Source organism: Gopherus evgoodei, chromosome 10, assembly GCF_007399415.2.
Source record: "Gopherus evgoodei ecotype Sinaloan lineage chromosome 10, rGopEvg1_v1.p, whole genome shotgun sequence".
In the NCBI taxonomy this organism is placed as follows: domain Eukaryota; kingdom Metazoa; phylum Chordata; order Testudines; family Testudinidae; genus Gopherus; species Gopherus evgoodei.
Genome location: NC_044331.1, coordinates 55,435,559 through 55,461,263, shown reverse-complemented (window position 1 = coordinate 55,461,263; position 25,705 = coordinate 55,435,559). Strand labels below are relative to the sequence as shown.

The window sequence follows — 25,705 nt, the reverse complement described above, 5'->3', positions numbered from 1 at the left end:
TGATCCCATCACTTCCCCATGTCTGGAGTGTGTGTAGCCCACCTTACCTCTCTGGAAGAAGACAGCGCATATCAGCTACCCTATGCCACCCTTTCCCCATGGCCAATGATACTGTGAATCACCCTTTTCACCCCACACCCCTCCATGCCTGAGGATGAGATTTGTAGGGCACCTGTGGCTCAGGAGCTGCATATGCCTGTTAATTTGTTACTGTGTTTCCAGTGCAATGTGTACCCTAAAAAAATTATAGATGAGGAGGACATCCAGGGCCATGGATTTCCTTCTCCCCTGCTTTACTATACTGCCCCTACAAGATGCTGTCCACTCTGCTTTTGAGGATTCTAGTTTCTCACAGCTGTGTCACATGTCCTGTAAGTCAGGTAGGGAGATCACCTATGTGTCATGGAAATAAAATATTGTCATTTATCTAATCTATCTATCTAAATGCCAATAGTTCCATTCCTGGACCAAAGCCCTACATTTGTATGGCACTGTGTGATACTTGATGTGATTGTTGCTGAAATGGGGAACAAAATGCGTTCTACTGTGTTACAAACTCTCACGAGTCTTGCAAGATTTGATATTTTTCTTAAGCTGCAGCTCATGGCGTCATTTCATTATGTGAGAATCTCAGCTTTCTTTCTTTAAATTAAGCTTTAGGCCCTCAGGGTTGAAGAGGAAGCTTGAAAGTGTGACCCTAAAGGTCAAATCAAAAGAATCCCAAATGCATTATTTTTTAAAATCTCGTGACTTTTAAGGCAATCTCATTATTTTCAGGGCTTAATGAGTTTTGAATGCTTGGGGCTGGCTATAATGCTTCCATAGTGACTTGATATGGGATACAGCACATTGGACCCTAAGTACAGGGCCGGCGCTTCCATTTAGGTGACCTAGGCAATTGCCTAGGGTGCCAGGATTATTAGGGGGTGGAATTTTGCCGGAGGGGCGGCAGGCGGCTGCCGTTGACCTGCTGCAGGCGTGCCTGCGGAGGGTCCGCTGGTCCTGCGGCTCCGGTGGACCTCCCACAGGCGTGCCTGCGGCAGCTCCACCGGAGCTGCAGGACCAGCGGACCATCCGCAGGAACGCCTGCAGCAGGTCCACCGGAGTCGCAGGAGCAGCGTGCGGGGCAGTGAAATGGCCATGCGCCTAGGGCGCCAAAAACACTGGCACCGGTCCTGCCTAAGTAAGGGAATTCCTTAAACAACAGGGTCCACTCTGCAGGCTCCAGAGCAGCTAAAGAGCCCCAGATTGACTGGGAGCTTTGCAAAATCATGTTGATAAGCAAGGATGTGTGCCAGGCAAGGTCCCAGGGCATTCCCATGGCACAGCCATGTAAACTCACACCGTGTTCCCACAGTGTCATAGTGTGAGGTCACAACATGTTCCCATGGCACTGACAGGAGAGGACATAGGCATGTCAGAGTGGTTATGTTCCTGGCGCCCTAGGCTGCATGAGGTTTTACCCCTCAGGGCCCCGCGCAGCTACATCCAAGGTCCTGCTCTGCTCCAATCAAAGTCACTGGCCAGTGCGCCCAGAGTCTGGAGCAGGGCACGGCCCGCCTGCGCCAGTAACCAAAATGGCCGCCTGGGCCTCAGCCCCAGCTCAGGAGAGAGGCTCCCCGCCCCCTGCTGCCCACAACAAGCGTGGCGGCAGCAGAGGTGGAGTCAGAACACCGTCACGTGCCCCATACGTCACAAGGGGCGAGGCACGCGCGGGAGTAGGAACCGTTGCTACGGTTACGGAGGACGCGCCCCTGAAAGGCAGCGTGTCACTGACTCGCTCCTCCTCGTCCCAGCCGTAAGCGGTGAGTACCCCTCGCTCGCGTCCCCGTCCACCCGGGACCAGGGTGACCCTACCTGGGGTCTGACCCCGTCATGTACACGCGGCGGGGACCCCCCGGGAACTGCCCTCTCTGGGTATCCCCCCCACCTATCCCCGTCCCCTCCCCATCCGGGTATCCCCCCGGCTGTCCTCTGCCCTGGGAACTGCCTCCCCCCCCAGGCTGTCCCCTCCCCGTTCCGGGAACTCCCCCCATCCGGGTATCCCCCCCATCCCCTGCCCTGGGAACTGTCCCCCCCCGGCTGTTCCCTCCCCCTCCCGGGAACTCCCCATCCGGGTATCCCCCCGGCTGTCCTCTGCCCTGGGAACTATCTCCCCCCCCAGGCTGTCCCCTCCCCGTTCCGGGAACTCCCCCCATCCGGGTATCCCCCCCATCCCCTGCCCTGGGAACTGTCCCCCCCCCCCGGCTGTTCCCTCCCCCTCCCGGGAACTCCCCATCCGGGTATCCCCCCGGCTGTCCTCTGCCCTGGGAACTGCCTCCCCACCCCAGGCTGTCCCCTCCCCGTTCCGGGAACTCCCCATCCGGGTATCCCCCCGGCTGTCCTCTGCCCTGGGAACTGCCTCCCCCCCCCAGGCTGTCCCCTCCCCGTTCCGGGAACTCCCCCCATCCGGGTATCCCCCCCATCCCCTGCCCTGGGAACTGCCTCCCCCCCCCAGGCTGTCCCCTCCCCGTTCCGGGAACTCCCCCCATCCGGGTATCCCCCCCATCCCCTGCCCTGGGAACTGCCCCCCCCCCGGCTGTTCCCTCCCCCTCCCGGGAACTCCCCATCCGGGTATCCCCCCGGCTGTCCTCTGCCCTGAGAACTGTCTCCCCCCCAGGCTGTCCCCTCCCCGTTCCGGGAACTCCCCCCATCCGGGTATCCCCCCCATTCCCTGCCCTGGGAACTGCCTCCCCCCCCCAGGCTGTCCCCTCCCCGTTCCGGGAACTCCCCATCCGGGTATCCCCCCGGCTGTCCTCTGCCCTGGGAACTGCCTCCCCCTCCCCCCAGGCTGTCCCCTCCCCGTTCCGGGAACTCCCCCCATCCGGGTATCCCCCTCATCCCCTGCCCTGGGAACTGTTCCCCCCCCCGGCTGTTCCCTCTCCCTCCCGGGAACTCCCCCTCCGGGTATCCCTCCCTCCTACCCCAGGAACTGCCCCCCTCCAGGCTCTGGGTATCCTCTCCCGGCTATCGGCTGCCCCGGGAACCAGCCTCCACTAGGTATCCCCGCCTCGCCTATCCCCTGCCGTGGAAAGTTGGGAACTGCCCCCACCCCTGGCTGTCTCCTCTTCCTCCCGGGAACTGCCCGGCTCTGGGATATCCCTCCTCCATCCCCCAGGAACTGCTCCCCCCTCCCCGGGTATCCTCTCCTGGGTATCCCCTGCCCCGGGAACCGCCCCCACCAGGTATCCCCTCTGCTCCTCACCTTCCCCCAGGAACTCCCCACCACCGGCTATCCCCATCCCTGGGAACTGCCCATCGTTGGCTGTCCCCTCTCCCCTCCTGCCCTGGAACTGCCTCTGGGTATCCCTTCCCTCCCTGCCTATCCCCTGCCACACACATACTCTGGGTATCCCTGTCCCTGAGAACTGCCCTTCTTTGGGTATCCCTTCACCCCACTCTCCCTCCATAGCTAGATACATCACACAAACGTTTGACGTGCTCCCTGGCCTGTACCATTCAGGGTTTATGCTTTCCATAAGACATTTTTCACTTTGAGCTTCACACTGAAGGGAACTGAACTGTAAAAAGTGTTTGTGTGATCGGTAAAAAGATGTGCATTTTGTGATGTTTCAGCATCCAGGTCTTGAATCTTATTAGAATGTGCTGTTTCTGTGTATCATTTACATTATTTTGAATTTGATTAGCTGGGAGAGGGGGTAGTTTTAGAGAAGGTAGAAGAGCTCACAGCACAGGAATAGTGCTGCTGAGAGCATAACAAGAGATTGTGCTGAGTTAGTGCAAAACAGAGGCCAGAAGGAAGAGTATTGGTATGTTTAATTTTTTTTCCATTCCTTATTTCTGCAGAGACATGGCTGTTGTTCCTGGGCAGGCTAGTAAAAGAGGATCCCTTACATTGGGTCTACCTTCTGCCATTGAGCCACCACTGTCCCCAATCAAACCAGTACAGATCACAGTGTTGGAGGCACATGACCTGGTAAAGGCTTCTGAAATGTCTCATCTTGTCTGGCATTAAATATATCTGGTTTAGTAAATAGGGCAGGCATGAACTTTTATACTGTAAACCCTTCCAAAACTTGGTGTGAGAACATAACACTCCTGAGCAGTCTGTAATGAAACCAGGACCTCAGAGTAACCCACAGTTACACAGCATGGCTCTCTGTTCCCCAGTAGTGGCTAGTTCATATGTAGAGTAAAGGGTCTTGTTTTTCAGTCCAAAAATCATGGGTTCAATCCCCACCAATGGCCCATCCAGAAATATTGCATTGCATAAACATTAATTTGAAACCTGGTCTACCATCCCCCTCCTGCATTACTATCAGTATTTTTAGTTTGTTCTTTACAACAAAGTTTTCTAAGCAATGCATGATGTAGGTTATACTCCTATTTTGCTAACTTTTTTTTTAAATTCCACACCCTCCTTCCTTCACCAACATAATATAGAGACAAACTTTTTTATAAAAGAGTTGATTCTGATCTCAGTTACAGCAATGTAAATCTCAAATAACTCAACTGAAATTTGTGCCAGTTAACTAAAATCAAAATCTGGCCATTAATGAAGTCAATGTACCACATTACATTCCTGGTTGATCTTAATGACGTCTAGAGTAATTGTAACAACTCAGGAAAAAGACCTGGGTGCCACAGTGGACAGCACAATGAAAATTTCTGCTCATTATACAGCAGCAGTCAGAAAAGCAAATAAACTGTATGAATGCCTAGACAGATAGCTAGATGCATTCTACCTATAGTATCAAAATACCTCTCATGCATTAACAGATTTACCCTTGCTATGCCTTGTGCAGTAGGGAAGTATATAAAGGAATGAGAAGGGAAATAATACTGAAAATATTAAATGTCATTTATATAAATCAGTGGTGCAATCTGAACACCCTCTCTCAAAAAGAAAATAGCAAGTATAGAGAGGGCTAAGAGATTTGGGGTGGCAGTGGGAATGTTAAGAGATATGTAAAAACTTCCAGATGAAGGTACATAGAAGAAATTTGGGAATGTTTAGTCAGAGAGGAGATGAATTAAAGGACATGAGAAAGGAATACAGAATAATGAATGGTATAGAAAAGGTAACTTCTATTTAGCCTCTGTCAATGGATTAATAAGAAAGCATTTAATGAAACTGAAAAATAGCAAATTTTAAACTGATAAAAGGATATACTGAATACACAATACACAATGAAATCATGGAACTCATTTGGCAAAATTGCTTAGCAGGATTCAAATAAAGATTTGGCTTATATGGATAAAGATTAAAGAAAAGTTTGGAGAGGATATCAACTTTTGTGTTGGGCATAGGCCAACCTCTATCTTGAGAGCGTTAGGAAATATTTCCCCCGTGTTGAGGTTATATCATAATTGCCCACCTTATCATTTCTTGCACTGTCTTTGGTAGCATCTACTCTTGGCCAGTGGCCACTGTCAGAAAAAGGCTGGTGAGTTAAATGTACCTCTGGTCTGATATATTTTAGGATGTCCTATATTTCCTATGTTTAAGAACACTGGTAAACACATGCTAAAAACTGTACCCGTCTTTAAAGCTACGAGTGTAAAGTTAACGAGTCTACAGAATCCAAATATTTCAAAAACGCTTGCTAAAATTCCCCACTAGATTTCAAGGAGTTCTTTAGCTGTACAATATTCTAGAATTTCATACTAATGCAGCTTTGCCATTTGTGAGCTACCTCCTCAGTTGTTTACAAAAATCAGAACCTTTCTTGAAATTATTATTATTACTTATTATGTTGCCCCTTTGGATGAAAGCCAGTGTAGTTATGATTCTCTCCTCCTCCATGCTGATGAGGACTATTACTTCTAAATGCCCCTACCACATCTGGGTGCTTGTAACCTCTGGGGTGCTGCAGAGGAATAGAATGGAGAAAAGAAGGTGAAATCTCAGTGAGACCAGAATTTTTCTTCTTAAACCCATTCTTGTGGGTGGAGTAACTGAAACAAAATCCTTCTTTTCCTTAGCTCAACCACCTTCTGTGGACAGCTCTGATTGTGAGCAGTTTTATTCTACAGCAAGAGGCAGATTTCAAATAATTAACCTATTATTGGTTTGTGTTAGCCAGAAAGGTGTCAAAGGAGACACTCCAGTGACCTATGTGCGTGCAGAGTATAATGGTGTTATCCTGGGTGACTCCCTGAAAATTGATGTTTCTTCAGATGGGACAGTGAAATATAACTTCACCACTAGCTTTGAATACAATTCTGATGGGCCAAACAATCTAGATGACATCGCACACAAACCCTTATTCTGTAAGTAACTGTCACCCTAACTATCCATTCATATTTGCCCAGCATGAATCACTCGAGAATTGAAAGGAGCTTTGGCCATGGGGATCAGTCACTGCTCCATCCCCATCTGCTCCTAACAAGAGTCGTTCATTAGAGAATGGAGTAGAAGCATCACCATAGGGAACTCTCAGCTACTCTACTCTCATCCTCTTCCAGCAGGACGTGCTTGAGAATGAAGTCTGAGCACTGGCTGTGGGAAACACTCAGTTATTATGTCCCCTTCATTCACTGGGGAATCAAGTAGGCATGTTGGTTAAGAGCTAATACACTTTTTAAGCACCCTGAATAAGCTCACTGTTTCCAGCTGCTGTTTTATAGGTGATTGAGAAATATCACCAGATTCTATGTTTTTTCCCTGCAGTGACTGTGATTGAAGTTTTACCAAAGGAGAAGAAGCAGAAGGAGGAAAAGACTGTAGCTCTTGGTCAGACTGTTGTGGACCTTCTACCTCTGCTGGAAGGTGCAATGTAGAATTTATACTGTGTTCTCATCCATCTATTGCTCTCACATAGCTTCTTTGTTGTAGCTTCACTTCTGTTGACAAATAATACCTAGTGCTGTCTTTAGAAAGGTGGATTATATGGGGGCAGATAGCACAGTTTTTCCATTCCGGTAGTGATTTCATTACAGGAGGGCTTCAGACTTTATGCTGATTCTGTCTTTGTTTCTTCACAGGAAAGTGTTCATTTAGAGCAACTGTTCCACTGCATCCAGTTCCTGGCTCTCCACTAGAGAGCCTTCGCCCAGATGCCAAGGTATTTGGAATTTCCGAAGGCCATTCAGTCTATAATTCTACTATGCAGCTATATGGTGCAATTTAAATCAAAAGCTATGAATATTTCAGGAATTATGACTCAGACATACTGCAAATTATGTAAACATTATGGTAATACATATAAAAATCTGGGGCCTTGTCCTTCTCCCATTGATTACAATAGGAGCAGGACCGGGTCCATAAACCCTAATATATGCTGTTCAAAAAGCTACATTGAAAGAGCATTAATGTTGCAAAGCGAAGGACTGAAAAATCAGAAAATGGCCTCATTAAGGATGCCTGCATAATCTTAACTGTCCCTTTGTGCAAACAAAATATTATATGGTCTTTCATTACTTCATCGCATACTATTTTTACTATAGGATCCCTGCCTTATTCAGAACACTGGTTGAACACTGTTCAGTGAATGAAGCAATGATAGATAGTGAATGAGGAAATCTGCCTAATTTTAATCCAAATTCTGTTTGCAATTACCAGTGTAAGTTCATTGAAATCAGTGGACTTTAAATTTACACTGGTGTATCTGAAAACATATTTCTGATGTCAGTAGACAGGTCAGTCGATATGTAATGAATGAGGCAAGTGTCCACTCACACTGAACAGTGAAGATAATAAATATTCAAAAGTTACTTCATTCACTGATTGCCATCCATCCTATATGTGATCTTGTGATTAAATACTATGTAATAATGAATATGTATAAAGAGCTCAGTTGAGGTTCCATGTGTTAACTTTGGCATCTCCTGAATGTTGAGTGCTTCATTTTGCATCCTTTATGTTCTTTCAACACAGCTGAGTTTTGTTTAACTTTTCATTTGTTTGTTAAGCAGTGACGGTGAGAAACATAGTTCCTGCCCTGAGAAGCTTATATTCTAAATAGAGTAACTCCTCACTTAAAGTTGTCCTAGTTAATGTTGTTACAATACTTATCAATTAGAGAACATGCTCATTTAAAGTTGTGCAATGCATCCTGTGGCAGGGCGTGACTCACTGCTGTGGTGCCTCCTGCTGGTTGTCCAGGGAATTAGCTCTTTTAAGCCAGGAGTGCCCTCTGCCGGCTGCCGTCTCACCTGCTACTTGCCCCATGTCTCTCCCGGACCCCAGTGCCCCTTGTCTTTGGGGTGCTGCCCCCTGGCAATACCCCCACAGTCTCAGGGTCTCCCCACCCAGGGGAACCCCCAACCCTCTATCCCTACCTTGCCTCAGTCATGGGCTACTGCCAGTCACCATCTAGCCCCCACTCACTGGGGCAGACTGCAGTGTAAAAGCCACTCATCATAAGCAAGGGGGTTTGGACCTGCTGCTTCTGCCTACTCATGGGCTGCCCCCTGCAACCCCAGTACCTAATTGGCCTTCCACTGGGCCAGAGCTCCCCAGCTCGCTTGCCCTTCCTCTAGCCCTGCTCCACTCCAGGTACCTTCTCTCAGCTCCCTGCAGCCCGGTCGGTCCCTCCCTCTCAAAGCTAGAGAGATTCTGTCTCTGGCTTCTGGCCCCAGCCCTCTTATAGGGCCAGCTGTGGCTGCTTCCCCAATCAGCTTACTAGCTGCTTTCTCCCAGCCCCAGCCCTCCCCAAGGCTGCTTTTAACTCCTTCAGGGCAGGAATGGGGTAACCACCCCGCCACACTCCTTTATAATGTCGGGGATCTCCCTTATCCCAGACGGCTCAGGTTTCGTTGTCCGACCACAAAGAGACAGGCAACGACCAACAAGAATCCCACTATCAAGTTCTTTATTGTAACATGCCATACAACAGAGAACTGCCCATCTCACTCCATACAGAACTAGCCCCCCTTCACAAATTCAAACTGGTTTTTATTAGCTATTCCGTCACGTCATCTCTTACGTCGCATCATCACTGTACCTTCCCAGCATTTGTTCCCAACATACAAAACAAAGAATAACTGTTACTTCTTGATAACTTCATGGTAGTACAAAAAAGAATACGTTACTTTAAAAAGTGTCTGTAAGCATTTTTCTTTCCCAGCCTCTACAAGCATTCTCTTATCTAGCAAGGTTACAAAGCTGTCTTTGCTGGCCTGTCTGCCCCAGCCAGTAAATTTTTCATTTGGTCCTAGTTAGTTGCTAAGCTGAACTGGGTTGCTAAGCAGAACTAGGTCAGAACCACACTTATCAGTAACATTGTTTGGCAGCTGCCTGCTTTGTCCACTGCTTGCAGAAAGAGCAGCCTGTTGGAGCTAGCTGGTGGGGGCTTGGAACCAGGGTGGACCAGCAGCCCCTCGGCCCCATAAGCTCCCCATTTCCCTAAGTTCCCTGTGCAGCAGCTGCCCAGCAGGTTATCAATTGCCGGCAGTTCAGCTGTCCCTCCCCCAACTGCCATGTGCTGCTCCTGCCCTCTGCCTTGGAGCTGCCCCCGGAGCCTTCTGCTTGCTGTGCAGGTGGGGTGGAGAGGCTAATGTCAGGGTGTTCCCCTCCCCCCACTTCTGCCCCCCGCTTTACCCCATCTCCACAGAGCTGGGGAGGACACAACAGGGCTCAGGATGGAGGCAGCTTGCTGGCAGTAGCTGCTGTCTCAACTTGCTGATCTACTTTAAAAGGCAGTGTACTTAGAGTGGGATCAGCGGCGTGCTTAAAGGGGAAATGCGCATCTCTCTCTCACATGGGGGTGTGTGTCTGTCTCTGTCTGCCATGCTGTCTCCCCTCTCTCCATTCATGCTGCCTTGTAGATTGTGAGGCTACATTATCAACAATGTGTTAACCCTTGAGGGCTCAGCTGAGTGCAAGTTCATCATTTAGTAGTAAGACATTCCTTGGGAAATATCCCACCCTCTGATTCCACCACCTCAACCAAGCTTCACAATCATCAGCAAGGAGTTACTGTAGAGAAACATTACATTTTGGAAACAAATCATTTAATTACCATAAGATTCATTTAGCACACAGTAATGCCCATTTTGTCTTCATTTGAATCAATGAATAAAATAGTATTGTAGATTTCTAACTTAGGCAGACCTCTACGCATTTCCTCTGCAAAGACAGATGCATGGTAACTGTTTAATAATTTAGCTGTTTCCAGGGGAATGTCACTTCAGTTTGCTCTTGTTTTGCAGTGTGGCCTTGAAGTGGCAGTGTCCATCCAAGAGTCCCTGCTTTCTGTATCGCAACTTTCAGGTGGCAATCTCCTCAGGGTTACCTTGGAGGCTGCTTATTCTGTCCCTGAAGTGTTTGTTCCCACAGGACCCCAGCAAAACTACATGGTTTGCTTGCAAGTACCAACTGTTGGAGAGGTGGGGAACTGTCAATGAACTCTTTGTACACATCCCAGATAGACCTTTGCTTCTGTGGTTTCTAAGATGTTAATCTGCATAAGTAATAAATGCCTATGCCTATCATAAAGCAACAAAGAGTCCTGTGGCACCTTATAGACTAACATATGTATTGGAGCATAAGCTTTCATGGGTGAATATCCACTTCGTCAGACGCACATAATGGAAATTTCCAGAGGCAGGTATAAATATGCAGGCCAGAATCAATCTGGAGATAACGAGGTTAGTTCAATCAGGGAGGATGAGGCCCTCTTCTAGCAGTTGAGGTGTGAACTTCTCTTCATCGGTCAAAATGGACAGTCCCTGCGTAAAAGGATAAATGGAAACAAGTCAGATATTAGGAATGGCAATATACAAAAACCTGTAGGAGAACACTTCAACCTGCCTGGCCACACAATAGCAGATTTTAAGGTAGCCATCCTACAGCCAAAAAACTTGAGGACCAGACTTCAAAGAGAAACTGCTGAGCTTCAGTTCATTTGCAAATTTGACACCATCAGCTCAGGATTAAACAAAGACTGTGAATGGCTAGCCAACTACAGAAGCGGTTTCTCCTCCCTTGGTGTTCACACCTCAACTGCTAGAAGAGGGCCTCATCTTCCCTGATTGAACTAACCTCGTTATCTCCAGATTGATTCTGGCCTGCATATTTATACCTGCCTCTGGAAATTTCCATTACGTGCGTCTGACGAAGTGGGTATTCACCCATGCAAGCTCATGCTCCAATACATCTGTTAGTCTATGTGGTGCCACAGGACTCTTTGTTGCTTTTTACAGATCCAGACTAACTCAGCTATCCCTCTGATACTTATGCCTATTGTGTGAGTACGTCCAACCGTTTCTGTAGCCACATAACTATATTGATATTTGTCAATGATTTTTCAGCTGTTTGTGTATGTATATTTCTGTAACTTAGATCAACCCCATTATTGCCTGGTCTGTGCATTTCCATGGCAACTCCCATGTGCATGTGTGTTGAAATGGGTGGGATTTTCCTGTTTCTGTCAGTTTATGCAGTTTGATTCTTGTATTTCGTAGCTTCTATACTTGTGTGGGCTGGAGCATGTTTTCCAAGCTGTGTCGCTATAATGTTGCTTTTTAATTGTTCGTCACACCTCACTATAATGTTTACTTGCTTTTGCTCAGACCTCTGAAAGAAAATCCCTTTTCCTTTATACCTCTCTAGAAAGAGTACCCCTTGGTGTTCAAGAACGGGATCCTGAAGCTTGGTGGTGAAAAAGAACCAATACCTCGGCCAAAAAAATGGCCCATTAGCAACATCCTGGCACCAGGAGCTCAAAACATTCCAGACTCTTTTATTGTTGGTGGCCCCTATGAGGAGGAGGATGGAGAGCTTAACAAAACAGAGGTGAGGAAGAAATGACAGTGAAGCAGCCGGGAGAGAGCCGGAGTGTGTAACAAAACTAATTACTGACAACCTACTTTCAAAGATACAAAACGGGAGGAATGGGAAGCGAGGTCCAGAGGAGGAGCCCTGATGCTTGTCCAAGCACCATCACAAACCAGGCTGCTGGTGACACAAGTAAATCCAACTTTAATTGGCCCCAGAACGATAGTAACTGTTGCTAACTCATTTTGTTCAGATGCTGATTTTTCTGTGTGGAGTTGAATTCTGCAATAAGTTCTCCCTTTGGAGGTGAAAAGCATTTCGCCACTAGGCTAGGCACTGCCCGTTAGTTGGAATGCAGTGTACTGGGTCAGGGAGTGATCTGAACATCTGACTGTTTCTCCTAGGACAGGGAATTTAGGATTCAGGCAGAGAGCATAAAGAAGAGAATTGTTTGGGACTTGGAAAGGCGCTGTTACCTAGACCCTGCAGCAGTACTCAGGTAAGAAAACAAAGGAAAATTCCCTGGCCAAAAAGTGATGGGGATGGGGAGGAACATATGAATTTCCAGACTGCATAAGCGCCATGATTCATCTGTTTCAGTATCCTATCTCTAACAGTGACCAGCACCAGGTGCTTTTGAGGAAGATGCAACAGACTCCACCATAGATGTGGGTTAATCTGCTTACTCCCTCATAGAGCTTCTTTTAAATCCTGAAGCATGAGGTTTTATATCCATTCCAGTACTTCTCATTTTTTTAGCATCCATAAATCTGGATATTTCTGTTATCTATATAAATATCAAATCTCTCTGAATCTTGCTAATTTTTTTACCTCAATGTCATACTGTGGCAATGAGTTCCATAGTCCAGTTATCCATTATGTGTAGAAGTATTTCCTTGTATCCGTTTTGAATTTGCTACTTTTCAATTTCATTGAAAGTTCCCTTTGTTTTTGAGCTATAAGACAGGAAGAATGGACACTCTCTCAATCTACCTTCTCTATAATTAATGATTTTAAACTATTGTCATGTCTGCTCTTATTCATCTCCTCTCTAAGGTAAAGGGGAGAAAAGAAAGGAAAACACCAGCATGTTTCAGACTGATTTGCCAGTTAATAATAGATTTATATCTAATGTGCCATAGAGGCAGATGGCATTGTACAGTGAGTAAAATATGCCAAACAAGTAGGAGTCACAGCTCCAAAATGCTTATTTTCTAAAGCCACAAAATGCTTTGTTCTGTCCAGTGCAAAGAATACCAAACAAACAGAGTGGAGTTTGGTCTTTATAGTTGGATGCTTTGCAGGAGGGAGAAGGTGGTTATCTTCAGGAGTGTTTTGAAAGAGAAGGAGGACTTGGGTCACATTAAATGGAAGGCTATTCCAGGCATAACAAGTAGCATGAAAAAAGACAGAAGATGAAGTTTCCTCTTTAAACCTAACCAGTTCTCTCCCTGACCTAAGTGATCATCCTAGCCTATCAACAGCAAACTATCCCGATGCAAAGACAGGAGGAATAGTAAGAGGCCAACATGGTTGCACTGGGAGCTCTTTAATGACCTGAAAATCAAAAAGGAATCCTACAAAAGTGGAAACCTGGACCAGTTGCTAAAGATGAGTGTAAAAGAATTGCAGAACATGTAGGGACAAAATCAGAAAGGTTAAGGCACCAATTGCGTTATGCCTAGCCAGGGTCATAAAAGGCAAGAAGAGGTTCTATAATACATTAGGGGCAAGAGAAAGGTGAAGGAAAGTGTAGGCCCACTACTTGTGGGGAAGGAGAGCTAATGGACAACCCCAAAAAAGCTGAGGTGTTTAATGTTTTTTTGCTTCAGTCTTCCCTAAAAACATTAATTATGACCAGATGCTTAACACAGTTAATATTAACAACAAGGAAGAAGGAACATAGGACAGAATAGGGGAAGAACAGGTTAAAGAATATTTAGGTAAATTAATACATTATTTAGGTAAATCAAATCATCAGGGCCTGACAAAATGCACCCCTCGGGTACTTAAGGAACTAGGTTGCACCATAGGCACCAACTTCCCCTCTTCCCTGTGAGTGCTCGAACCCCCAACCCCGCCCCTGCACCAGCCTCACCCCATCTCCTTCCCCTAAGTCTCCACCCCACCCCGCCTCTTTACCACCTCCTCCCCTGAGCACGCCGCCTTCCCACTCTTCCCCCTCCATCCTGAAAAGTCCTAAGTGCCACCAAACAGCTGTTAGGCGGCAGGTGGGAAGTGCTGAGAGGGGGAGGAGTGGGGACGCGGCATGCTCGGGGGAGGAGGAGGTGGGGGCGGGGAGAACTTGGCTGCTGGTGGGTGTGGAGCACCTGCTAATTTTCCCCCATTGGTGCTGCAGCCCCACAGCAACCACGGAGTCAGCGCCTATGGGTGGAGCAGTCTCGGAACCATTAACAGTTATCCTCAAGAACTTATGGAGGATGGGTGAGGTCCCAGAGGAGTGGAGAAGAACAAACATAGTACCTATCTTTAAAAAGGGAACAAAAAGGACCCAGGGAATTATAAACCAGTCAGCCTAACTCTGATACCTGGAAAGATACTGGACAAATTATTAAATAAACTGTTTGTAAGCACCTAGAATTTGTGGATGACACCAGGCTGGCAGGGATTGCAAGCACTTTGGAGGACAGGATTAGACTTAAAAATAGTCTTGAGAATTGGTCAGAATCAACAAGATGAAATTCAATAAAGACAAGTGCAAGGTGCTACACTTACACACAACTACAAAATGGGAAATAACCGGGTAGGCAGTAGTGCTGCTGAAAAGGATCTGGGGGTTATACTGGGTCACACTGACTGTGAGCCAACTATAGATGCAGTTGTAAAAACACTTAATATCATGCTGGGGTGTATTAACTGGAGTGTCATAAGTATGACCAGTAACTGTTCCATTCTACTCGACGCTGGTAAAGCCAGTCCTGGAGTATTGTGGCCAGTTCTGGGTGCCACACTTTAAAAAGGATGTGGACAAGTTGGAGAAAGTACAGAGGACAGTAACAAAAAATGATGATAAGGTTTAGAAAACCTGACCTGTGAGGAACAGTTTAAAAAAACCTGGGCATGTTTAATCTTAAGAAAAGAAGACTGAGTGGGAGCCTGATAACAGTCGTCAAGTATATTAATGACCGGTGTAACGAGGCCAGTGAGCAATTGTTCTCCGTATCCGTTTGAAGGGTAGGACAAGAAGTAATGGGCTTAATCTGCAGCAAAGGAGATTTAGGTTAGATATTAGCAAAAACTTTCAACTATAAGGACAGTTAAGTACAGGAATAGGCTACCAAGGAGGTTTGTGGAATCTCCATCATCGGAGGTTTTTAAGAAGTTAGACAAACACCTTTCAGGGATGGCATAGGTATACTTGGACTTGCCTCAGCACGGGGTGAGGGACTAGGCAACCTCTCAAGGTCCCTTCCAGGATTCTGTGATTCTATCCTGTGATTCTATCCTTTGTGATTTTTACAGTAGAATGCTGTGATATCAAAGCCAAAGCACTGCAATTTACAAAGGAGAATGAGCCATAGGAGCTGATGAACTCTTAAGAAATAACATTCCTGTTTTCATGCAGTTGTCCCTGCTAATAAAAACTGAAACTTAGAATAGAACATTTCACTGGGGGCACTGGTAGATATTTTTTTTAATTATTTTTTTAAAGAAAATAGTTCTACCAGTTTATTTCTTCCCATAATGCTTACAGTAAATGTGTAGCCTCATTTTCCCTAAGTGGCACAGGCTGATCTCTGGACTGTTGTTCTATATTTCTCAATTGTCTCCTTTGGTGTGGCAGTTTACAGAAGCGCATTGCAGAATGCCGGTACTGGCCAGTGGAGATTACCAGGGTGCCTGTGGTTACTTCCACCAAAGGGAAATCTAGCAAGTTAGACAAGGTAAATATGCCTAGGGATTTGTATATATGCGTATGATTGTATTTCGGTGCCATTTTCCATCAGCAGTTCTGCTAAGGCAGGAACAGTTTCCAAATGGCTGAGGTGAGTTAGGGAGGGCTAGAGGCTTTGGTAATGGAGTAATCAGCCGTACAAAGCTGTCAAACAAATAGCAATGTTTCAAGTTACAACACACAACTATCTTGCTAGTGCCATGGCAACTGAAGAGGGATTATTTGGGAAAGTAACTGCTTGGGAAAGTGATTAGCTGATCTTTCCTTTGACCAAGATGTTCCTTGAGCACCTCTCAGATGTTCAGGGTCCTAAACTGGCCATATGATTTTGCAGCAATGACTATGTTCTTCTTGCCCTATACTGGACACTAAGTTCCTCAGAACTCTAGCAGGACATTCTGTTTCCTAGTCAGCTAGTGAGTGCCTTTAGAGGCTTATCTCTTTGAGTGCCAGGATACAGCCCAGTAGGAACAGAGCACTTGGCTTCACTAAGAAAATGTGTCCTTGACTTACAGAGATTGGAATAATATTGAGTATGGAAGGACTACAGCATATTCTTTCAAGCTGACACAGCTTTATGCCAGCTGGGGAAACTTCAGTGACCGGACATTATTGATATAACTTTGTTTTATTTGGAATTGGTGCAGTATGCAGAAGCCTGCAGTGATGGCCTGAAAACCTAGCAAAGAACAATCCTGAGAATAGTCATTTAGCTAACTCATGCCTGGTCTTGTTTGCCTTTCCAGGGAGATGATGATGGACAGATTTTCTTCCATGGCGTGGCATACGTCAACATGGTGCCTTTGCTGTACCCTGGTGTGAAGCGCATACGAGGGGCTTTCCGTGTATTTGCATATCAAGACAGTGAGGTGTTTGGGAAGGTGAGAATGGGCTTGTACTGTACGCTGCAGTACAATCTCCTTGTCCATCTGTGTTCATGCATCACATGTTTGGGAGCAGTCAGAGCTATCAGAATGGTACTTTTAAGTTTGCCCTTACAATAAAGCTGGCTCTGAGACTTCACTGGATTTCCAGGTGCTCCCGGGAGAAGTAATAAGACAAGCTTATTGGAGCAGTTTCCTAAATGAGCCAGTTTATTTCCTAAGCCATAGTATGAGGCAGACATCCTGTGCAATGGGGTTTGGGGATTGAAGGGACCCTTAGGACATAACTTGTCTACACTCCTTTCTCTGGCAGCAGCTAATCAGTGTTATAAAAATCCTCCTCCCCCTTATGATAGGTGTTTTTCCCACCACTTCCTAGTGAGGCAGGTCCTCCCTAGAAAAATATAGTGGTTACTGGATCAGTGTAGTTACCACCAGGGATGGTCAAAATATTTTAATTAATTAAAAGGACCACATTGAGGTTGTAATTCATACAGTTTTTTCTATTTTAGTTTCTCTTCTCCCCTTCCCCCCAACCATGTTACTTTAGGCAAATATTAACATTCATGTTTCCTACAGTAATAGAATGTTGAACTTGTTTCCGTGTTTGTCCCAAAGCAGGAGAGACGCACACAAGGGAAAGTAAGTTGGTTTTACCGATCCCCTCATTCACCTTAACTGTTGACTTGGGATCACAAATATCCCAGGTGCAGTCTAGTAGCTGATGAAAACACCAGCCCTTTCCTGTGTGAGTCACATGAACTTTATCCTTCTAGGAGATGGATTATTGAAAAGCAGGTCCAGGCAGACAGCTTTCCTCTAGTCTCTGCTCCATAGGGTGACCAGACGTCCCGATTTTATAGGGACAGTCCCGATATTTGGGGCTTTTCCTTATATAGGCTCCTATTACCCCCCACCCCATCCTGATTTTTCACACTTGCTGTCTGGTCACCCTACTGCTCCACAATATCCCAGCAGTGCTTTGGTGATGTCTTCTTTCCCATATGGTACTCCCTACTGGGTCACAATTATAAAAATACATTGTAACTTGCAAATAAAACAACACATGCTCTCTCTGTCTCTCTTACATTCTCATTTCCTGGTCTCCTTAATGGCATGGACTGGACCTTATGCTTGATGAGAGCTGTTGTCCAGATCATGTAGCTAATTCAAACCAACCTAAGTTATTGCACTAACCATAGCTTTTAAATAGGTGCTAAACTGCAGGTGATGCAACCCTCCTATGCAAAGATAAAATGTTATTTAAAAAGGCAATCTCTGAAAAATGTTTAGTGATAATTTAATGACTCATTGCTGTGCTCTAGGATATGAAGGGTGGAAGCAAGAAGGATGGTGATGTCTAGTCTCGCCAGCTGCATTTCTTTTTTTGCCTCAATTTAATAATTTCCTTCTTTTTCAGACTAAGTGTCTATTCAGCATTTTACGTGACCTTGGGCATCAAGCCAATCTGAACAAATTAGGGCCAGTGATCGCAGCCGCCAGCTCCCCTCATTCAAAAGCTATGCCCAGTAGGAACCAGAAAGAGGATAAAATGACCAAAGAGAAGGATGTTCTAAGAAAGGTAAGGGTTAGAGAGAAATTCACCCATGATTATAAAGCTCTTGGACCTCGCCATGCTTGTGTGACCTGGGGTGCCAGGGGCAGACCTCATTGAAAATGCTACGGTCAGGGAAGCTTGCAAAAGGGAGAGCAGATACCACCAGTTTTGGGTGTTAACACTGAAGTTGAGCTCATCAACCAGTCACAAACTGTGCTTCTGATCTCCCCCACACTGGTTATCAAGAAGCTAAAAAGGAAATCACCCAGCCCCCTTATTGCATTCCAGTTCTCTGGCTCCCAATCAGCACCTAGGTCCAGGATAGTGAGAAGTTATTTAAAAAACTATGCTCACTATATAAAATGTTCTTCTGACCCCAAAGGGTCAGCCACATTACCAGGTCAGTATAAAGTCTGGTTCTTACCCGAAATACCATGCCGCCAGCCAATCCTTTAGTGTCTAAAACTAAAGGTTTATCAGAAAGAAAAAAAGAGAGAACAAGAGAGTTGTTAAATGGTAAAGCACTCAGAACATACAGAGACTTCAACGTCCATATATCAGGTTCTTAGCAATACTGGTGAGATGGCTGGCTTGAAAGTCCCTCTGGAACACATCCACAAGTGGATGGGTCATTCAGTCCTTGGTTCAGAGCTTCGTTTGTAGAAAAGTTACTCGAGGGTAAGAAGCAGGAATGAAGACAAAATGGAGAAGGTGCAACTGCCTTTTATATTCTTTTGCCATGTGGCTTGTACTTCCTGTGTCCCAAACGCAAGCTTCACAGCACATGGCATGGAAAAGCCTTAGAGTTTTCTGTTTCCGGTGTGCCCCTACATGCCTTGCTGTCTCATAAGGTGCATCCCTTGCCTTCTCTCAATGAGTCAGTTGTATAGCTGATGACCCTTGATGGGCTATCAAACAGGCTAGGCAGTGCTGAAGCCAATCTGTCTAGGGGGGCTGTTACCCAGAAACACAGCACACGTTTGGAAATAACAGATATAGCCTACATATCTATCACACACTATAAAAAAGTGATACAAACATATAAACAAGATTATCATACTTGGCAAATTATAACATTTTCACAGATACCTTACATTGCATATCTGTCCAGATTCCTTGCAATTTTATAATATGGTATCAGTAATATCACAAAGTGTCTCACATATTCCATACAGTGTCACAGTTTGTATAAGAGAGAGCAGATTTGTGGAGCTCAGAAACTTGGAAACATTGCATGTTTTAGGACAGAAGGGAGGCAGGGGGGTCAGCTAGTATTCCTTCTTCCTGAATGACTGAAAAATCGTCATCACTTTGGAATTTCCCAATACATGATGCATGAACCAAATCTAACATTGAGAATGGCTTGGCTGTTTAATATTCATGGCTTTCAAAACTATAGCATGGTAAGCAGGTAATAAACCTCTGTTTTACTGCTCTCTTGGTGTCACAGGGACTGGATTAATTTTGGGAAGTGTGAGGATCTTTGAATACTGAACAATGTAGGCCTTCTTTCTCTTGCTAGATGTCCACTACGATAAAATCTCAGGTGTCAGATACCGCTATAGAAACGGAAGCAACAGCATGTCAGAACCTGGAAGGACAGGTAAGTGTGTGCTTTAAAGAGATGGAAAGAATCTGTAGACTGTCATTGTGTAAATGCCCATAGCCCAGATTCCAGCATCATCTACATAATTGACTTCTGCTAGGAGAGCTGAAGACTGGGGACTTTCACCTCTTTTGCAGCTACCACAGTGAGATCTCTCCAGTGACATCTGTGCACACATTATCATTCAAGTGGGGGATCAAAAATATCGGGGACTGAATTTAGGAGGGTTCTTCAATAGTTTTCACATTTTGGCTTCCTTCTCAAAAAAAAAAAAAAAAAAAATAGAATCAGAGGAGATTGTTTCTCCAGACTTGTGCATTTCTCTAACTCGATTTTGCTGTGATAAAAAATCTTGAGGGCAGATAAGAAAACGAGCTGTTACTCTATGATTCCAGAAGAGTCCTTGGTAAACATATGACATTGTGCTAAGGCTTCAGTCATGACAGCAGTGACACTGAAAAATGTGACACTGAGAGAACAATGTTTGTCTTCACAGCAATACGTAGATGCAGGAACATTCCTGGTGATGGAAATAGAGCTGGCCAAGGCCTTGGTACCAAAACGATTGCCGGAGGAGCTCGCCAGCCGGTGCGTAAAGGCGGGACTGTAACATTGGAGTCAGTGGTTTGACTGTAAGCTCCTCAGGCCAGGGACTGTTTTGTAATGTATCTGTTAAATGTCACGCACACTTGTGGTGCTGTATAAATATAATGGGCCAGATCCAAAGTTCGTTGAAATCAACAGAAAAAATTGCCTTGACTTCATTGGGCTTTGGATCAGGCCCATTAAGAACAGGGAACTAGTGTGGTTTGGAAGACAGGAAGATAGATTCACATTTCACCTGGCCTTGTATGGTTCTTTTTAATGTATAATTTATTGAATAGGAAAAAGAGAATACTGAAAACATAAAATCCAGCATGTGCGGAAAAAGGGCCTCACAAACTTTCTTGATGCACAACTGAATCAACAGCCCTAAGGGAACAGCACCGGGGGGGCAGAGGGATAGAAGAGGGTGTGAGGGGAGCTACTGAGACTTGGCTGAGGGGGATGGCAGCCCACTTCAGGCTGGGAAGGGTGGTCCCAGCAGTTCCTACCTGCTTGCCAGCCCTCTGGGTCCCACTCTTGCTTCCACCGCTCTCGCTTCCACTGTCCCCGTCCTCCCACCCCCATGCACAAATTTACATGGGGGCAGAGCCCACACAATATTTCCATTGCAGGGGCACTACTCCCCACTGCCCCTGGAACAACACAAGAATTGCCATAATTCAGTAGGTCATTGGCCTACATAAACTGGTATGCTCTAGCAATGGCATATGTCTGGTGCATAAGAGGAAGCCGAAACCCCTTTATAACAGCCTTCATTTTAACTTTGTTTACACCAGTTCTACTTCTGGGCAACTTCATTGAATTTGGTGTAATTGGTCCTGATTTATACTGGAGTAAGTGAGATTGGAATTAGGTTCAATACACCCAGCCAGTTGTGCAATGCTGAACGTTGGGCAGGAGGGCTTCTGGCCTGTGTTATACAGGAGATCATACTAGGTGACCACAGTGGCCTTGGGATCAGGGAATCTGGATTTGAAATCTGAATCTCTTCTGGCCCTGGATGGTAATCAGGTTACACCCAGAAGCGTGCTCATCTAGTTGCAAACGTTATTCATGTGTATGTCAATACTGAATCATTTCTGGTCTCCTTTAAAATGCTGTGAATTCCACAGTCAGCTTCTGTGGGCTGAGTTTAAGATTCTCTATCAGTCTAAACTCATATTTCCAGCGTTATTTGCCTGATCATTGACCCTTAATAATATTTTCACAATGTTTTCTAATAATAAAGTAGATAATGCTGTACAGTTTTCATTCCTGTCAGGAGTCATGGATTCCATGAGACTGATATTGACAAACATACAAGATCTGACATGTGGGGGTTTCATAGGGCAGCAGGTGGGTAGATAAGTGAGGTAGGGGATGTACTTTGAATGTACAGAGGTGGGTGCTAGAGATCAGTTAAAACATTGCAGGATCAGAAAGGGCCAGAGCAGTGGCTCACAGCAGAAGTACTAGACACTAGACTAGATAGTACAGGGCAGTCAGATTTGTGAAAAAAGCCCACATGCTCAGGGTTTAGCTGATCGCCATATTTGGGGTCGGGAAGGAATTTTCCTCCAGGGCGGATTGGCAGGGGCCCTGGAGGTTTTTCACCTTCCCCTGCAGCGTGGGGCACGGGTCACTTGCTGGTGGTTTCTCTGCAGCTTGAGGTCTTCAAACCAATTTTGAGGATTTCAATAACTCGGTCCTGGGTTAGGGGTTGTCATAAAATTGGATGGGTGGGGTTCTGTGGCCTGCCTTGTGCAGGAGGTCAGACTAGATGATCAGATTGGTCCCTTCTGACCTATGAGTCTATGAGTCTATGAGACTTTATTTGCATTCATACTAAGCCCTCTTTACACCCTTTAATGAAAATCAGGCCTTGGGCCTTTAGTGAGGTGTGAGGCAACAACTAGTTATCCAAGAAGTCATGATGAGCCCCACACACTGAATGTAGAGATTTTTGTCTGCATCGAGTTGTTCTTGGTCTATGGTATGTCTACACGGCAGCTGGCAGGTAAGTTCCAGTTCTACTGGAGCTGGCACACTGAAAATAGCATAGCAGCAGTTCAGGCTAGCTGCCCAAGTATTTACCTAGGAGGTCAGGCAGGATTGTACTCGGGCAATTAGCCCAAGCCACCACCTGTGCCATCATGGACACACTACTGCTTTTAGCTTGATAGTTCAAGCGCATGTGTGTCTGGCTGGGTTGGGAACTGCCCTTCCAGCTGCTCTATGGACATTCCCTGTGAGGCTTCATAATTTCTCCCATGATCTGATTGTTTCTGTGCCTTATCGCAAGCTAACTATAACAGGCCGATAACCCTAGAAATACAGACTACTTGGGTCCAGGACAGATTGGGGCTGCTTTCTGCATATGGAATAGTTTCCTTCTGCTCTCTCTCTCTCTCTCTCTCAGAGTTAAGGAGATGATTCCTCCACGCCCTCAGCTACCATGCCGGAGTGCAGGAGCTAAGAAGGTAGGTCCTTTCTGTGATTGTTTCCTGCTCCACAGGTGTCTAGTAACCCTCCACGATCCTTGTTTTCAAATCAACACTACCAAGAAATCAGTAGTAGGATGAGCTAATAGGCTATGTCTATATTACAGCCTGTGTCAACATAATGAATAAACCACTCCCCTGAGCGACATAGGTTGCACCGACATAAGCAGTTGTGTGTACAGTGCTATCCGACATAGCTTCTGCTGTTCACAGAGGTGGTTTTATTATACTGACGAGAGAGCTCTCTCCTGTTGGCATGAGTGTCTTCACCAGATGTGCTGCTGCTGCAGCACTGTACATGTAGTCATGCCCTAAGATTTTCAGCGAACAGGTTCCTTTCTAAAGGACGAACAGAATGAAGAAAGCATTTAGGGATGTATTTTGTATATGGTACTTGTATCACACCTTTAAGGAGCTCCTCCCCTAATCTGTGTTAGCTAGACTCATGGAAAATCAGAGAGGGAGGAAACAGCAGTAGTTGGGTTTATCCCCTGCCCCCGACCCTTTCACTAGGTTGAGCTTGCTTCCAGCTACAGAGTCCTTGGGGTCTGTTCCTACCACAGCAGTCACCAGGACTCCAACTTCCAGCTCCAGGATACATGTCTTTGTGCACTGCTTCCACTCCATTACAGCCAGTTCATACTTCTGGGTCTTAATTGCGTTGTCTTTTAAGTCCAGGGTTTGCTGGTGGGCAGCCTTTTCTTTTTCCAGGGCAGCCTTTTCCTGGGCAAATTGCACATCAGTTTGCATTTGTTTTCCCTTTAGACCATCACTCGATGAACTGGGATACCACAGAGAACCCCCTCCTGCCAGAACAGGCACCCCTCCACTCCTGTCTTGCTAATTAGACACTCCAGTCAGCTTCAGCACAGACACAGTGGTTGGGCCACACCCATCTGCAGTTCACTGAATCTGAGATGCACTCAGTTCAGGGGCTTCTTAGTTAACAGGAACTTTCCCAGTGCCCAGTGTTCAGCCTTTCTGAGCAATTTGCAACTTGTCTTTAACACTCAGATGCCCAACCCCCAATGGGGGTCCAATCCCCAAATAAATCTGTTTTACCCCATATAAAGCTTATACAGGATAAACTCATAAATTGTTCGTCCTCTATAACACTTGATAGAGAGATATGCACAGCTGTTTGCCCCCCCAGGTATTAATACATACTCTGGGTTAATTAATAAGTAAAAAATGATTTTATTAAATACAGAAAGTAGGATTTAAGTGGTTCCAAGTAACAGCAGACAGAACAAAGTGAAATACCACGCAAAATAAAATAAAACAAGCAACTCTGAACCTAATACAGTAAGAAAACTGAATACACATAAAATCTCACCCTCGGAGATATTTCAGTAAGCTTCTATCACAGACTGGATGCCTTCCTAGTTTGGGCACAGTCCTTTCCCCTGGTACAGTCCTTGTTCCAGCTCAGGTGGTAGCTAGGGGATTGCAGCCTCTTTTGTTCTGTTCCACCCACTTATATATCTTTTGTATAAGGCGGGAATCCTTTGTCCCTCTCTGGGTTCCCACCCCTCCTTTTCAATGGAAAAGCACCAGGTTAGAGATGGATTCCAGTTCAGGTGACATGATCACATGTCACTGTAAGACATGTATACACATGTATACAGAAAGACTTGCAAGTAAAACAGCCATCTACAGTCAATTGTCCTGGTTAATGGGAGCAATCAAGATTCCAAACCACCAATAATGGCCCACACTATGCATGATTAAAATAGGCCCTCGAGTTATATTTCATATTTCTAGTTTCAGATACAAGAATGATACATTTATACAAATAGGATGACCACACTCAGTAGATTATAAACTTTGTAATGATACCTTACAAGACACCTTTTGCACGAAGCATACTTTAGTTACATTATGTTCACACTCAGCATACTTTTATAAAATTATAAGAATGCAATGTCACACTGACAAATATAATATATTTGATGTAAAGCCTATTATACTACCATGGAAGAGATGACAATATCTGAAATACTAGATTATGCTGGAAAAATAAAACAGGTGCAAGATCTAATTATTAAGGAGAACGCTTCTATTTATATACAGACACCTTAGCAGTTATCAATCACTGATGGGAAGGATACGATGGGTTAATTGAGGCTGAGTCAGATGTACTTAGCAGGAGGAGTGGGCTCTGTAACATAAGTCAATTTCAAGCTTTGTACTAGAAGTTACCTTTAAAGTCTGAATCCCAGGGCTGGATTCCTGTTTCAGGCTCCAACTTTTCTGTTTTCTAGGCCGTGGAAGATTACCACAATCAGATCACTAGTATTGCTGGAGCCATCCTGGATGAGTACCATGAGCTGTTTGGGAAACAGATGGTTGATGGTGGTGTAATAGATCATCACACCCTGGAGGAACAGAAGTGTCAACTGAACTATGAACTCAACAGCTCAGGAAAATACTTTGCTTTTAAGGAACAGCTGAAGGCAAACCCTCCATTTGTATCTCTTTGATTGCCTTGTCAGTTCCTTCCTGACTCTTTCTTTTCAGCAGACAGCTTCTGTACTTCAATAGGAACTTAAAATAACAGGTGCCATCTTATTGCAACTGAGTCCCTTTCAAATAGTCAGTACCTGTTCCAGCAGGAGCATAAATTCTGAGGTTTCTCTTCTCATGGGGCAGGCAGTTGTCCAAACTTTGGCTGCATGTCAGGAGAATCTTTTCTGTCAGTGGGGTACAGCTCCAAGCACGGAGTCACAAAAGGCATGGTGTTCGCACTACATTTCTAGGCAGGTTTGGTTTAGTTTTGAGCTAAAGGAAGGGATGAATAATCAGCTTTCCATATGCAGTGATCCTCCGTGTACAATTCTGGACCTAAACCATCCTACTAAGATGAAAAAAGAGTTCACTTCTTTGATTTAGTTAGTCCTGGCCTACACTTGTACCGCTCTGCCAATTGACCC

General features: G+C 45.4%; 1 protein-coding gene across 3 annotated transcripts in view; it reads left to right on the top strand.

Moving 5' to 3' along the window:
- Positions 1 to 1,718: 1,718 nt before the first annotated feature.
- CFAP70 (cilia and flagella associated protein 70) overlaps positions 1,719 to 25,705 on the top strand; it is a 40,168-nt gene continuing 16,181 nt past the window's right edge. Inside the window, exons 1-15 of one of the 3 annotated variants that reach the window (XM_030577065.1) lie at positions 1,719 to 1,805; positions 3,847 to 3,976; positions 6,087 to 6,273; positions 6,674 to 6,772; positions 6,988 to 7,067; positions 10,156 to 10,332; positions 11,558 to 11,740; positions 12,127 to 12,221; positions 15,528 to 15,627; positions 16,385 to 16,519; positions 17,943 to 18,104; positions 19,603 to 19,683; positions 20,183 to 20,274; positions 22,691 to 22,751; positions 25,037 to 25,228. In XM_030577065.1, the coding sequence (XP_030432925.1) occupies positions 3,851 to 3,976; positions 6,087 to 6,273; positions 6,674 to 6,772; positions 6,988 to 7,067; positions 10,156 to 10,332; positions 11,558 to 11,740; positions 12,127 to 12,221; positions 15,528 to 15,627; positions 16,385 to 16,519; positions 17,943 to 18,104; positions 19,603 to 19,683; positions 20,183 to 20,274; positions 22,691 to 22,751; positions 25,037 to 25,228 (1,770 nt within the window). In that variant the 5' untranslated portion in view covers positions 1,719 to 1,805; positions 3,847 to 3,850. Of the gene's footprint in view, positions 1,806 to 3,846; positions 3,977 to 6,082; positions 6,274 to 6,673; positions 6,773 to 6,987; positions 7,068 to 10,155; positions 10,333 to 11,557; positions 11,741 to 12,126; positions 12,222 to 15,527; positions 15,628 to 16,384; positions 16,520 to 17,942; positions 18,105 to 19,602; positions 19,684 to 20,182; positions 20,275 to 22,690; positions 22,752 to 25,036; positions 25,229 to 25,705 lie in introns of those variants that run through there. The other 2 variants (XM_030577066.1, XM_030577068.1) reach the window with 2 other exon arrangements.